The sequence below is a fragment of the Morus notabilis genome, unplaced genomic scaffold (genome assembly GCF_000414095.1).
Source record: "Morus notabilis unplaced genomic scaffold, ASM41409v2 Scaffold11683, whole genome shotgun sequence".
In the NCBI taxonomy this organism is placed as follows: domain Eukaryota; kingdom Viridiplantae; phylum Streptophyta; class Magnoliopsida; order Rosales; family Moraceae; genus Morus; species Morus notabilis.
In genome coordinates, this window is record NW_010360417.1 from 1 (window position 1) to 1,121 (window position 1,121).

General features: G+C 31.9%; 1 protein-coding gene across 1 annotated transcript; it reads left to right on the top strand.

Annotated features, from left to right (window-relative positions):
- Positions 1–251: 251 nt before the first annotated feature.
- Positions 252–945, top strand: LOC112091283 (heavy metal-associated isoprenylated plant protein 7-like; the record flags this gene model as incomplete). Its single annotated transcript, XM_024164467.1, has 1 exon — positions 252–945. A coding segment is annotated over one exon (540 nt), but the record flags the coding sequence as incomplete, so codon positions are not given.
- Positions 946–1,121: the final 176 nt, after the last annotated feature.

The window sequence follows — 1,121 nt, forward strand, 5'->3', positions numbered from 1 at the left end:
TTATTCTCGCACACACACACACACAACAATCTTTCAAAATCAATACATTCTTTCTCAATCAATAAAATATTAAGTGGGGATGATTCCGATTAAATCCAATCCAATTAAAGTCAATTCATTATTACCTTCAAATATATTGGTTTTTTTTTTATCTTAAAAAAATCCCACCATTATTGTACTCTCTAGATCTATATTCTTCATTTAAAAAAGGGTTCACTTTAATTATGTTAATTTTTTTTTTCGGTTAAAAAAAAATAGGTGTGGAAACTGCAGAGCCAGATCTAAAGAGCTCACAAGTGAAAGTAAAGGGAGCTTTGGATCCCGCCAAGTTAGTGGAGTACTTGTACAAGAGAACCGGCAAACACGCAGTGATTGTCAAGCAAGACCCTGATAATAATAATGCCAAGAAAGACAAAGATGAAAAAAGCAAATTAGGAAATCAAGGAGATCAGGCCAAAAATCCCGATCAGAAAAAAGCGGAAGAAAATGGTGGTGGCGGTGTCGACAACAAAGACGGCAACAAAAAGGGCGGCGACGCCGCCGCTTCCGAAGAGGCCAACAAGAAAGACAAAGAATCTGCTGCACCAGATGATCAAAACAACATTAACAAAGATGTTTTTAATGTTGTTGGGGAAGATAACAAAGTTGTTAATAATAATGTTTTGGAGTTGAGGAGGAATGAGTATTTTAACAATTACCCGCCAATGTACGCCATGGACTTGTACGCCAACAATGCCTATCCTCCCCAGATCTTCAGTGATGAGAACCCAAATGCATGTTCTGTTATGTAATCAAGGAGAAGAGGGGGAAAAAAAAGGAAAAAAAATGTGTAGGTTTTTTTTAATTTTCTTGCATTTTGTTTTGTTTTTTTTTTTTTTTGTTGCTTTTAAAGTTTATAAGTATGATATCTACAGGTTAATTATAAGCTGTAGAATTTTGAGGCTATGCTTTGTATTTTTTATTTTTATTTTCTTTTTCTTTTTCTTTTTTTAATTGTTATATATGGAAAAATAATGATTATGAAAATGGTAGTGATCAGTACCATACTGTAATGAACATGTAAAAATTTTTAATCTTATAGTTTTATTATTATTATTATTATTATTATTATTATTATTATT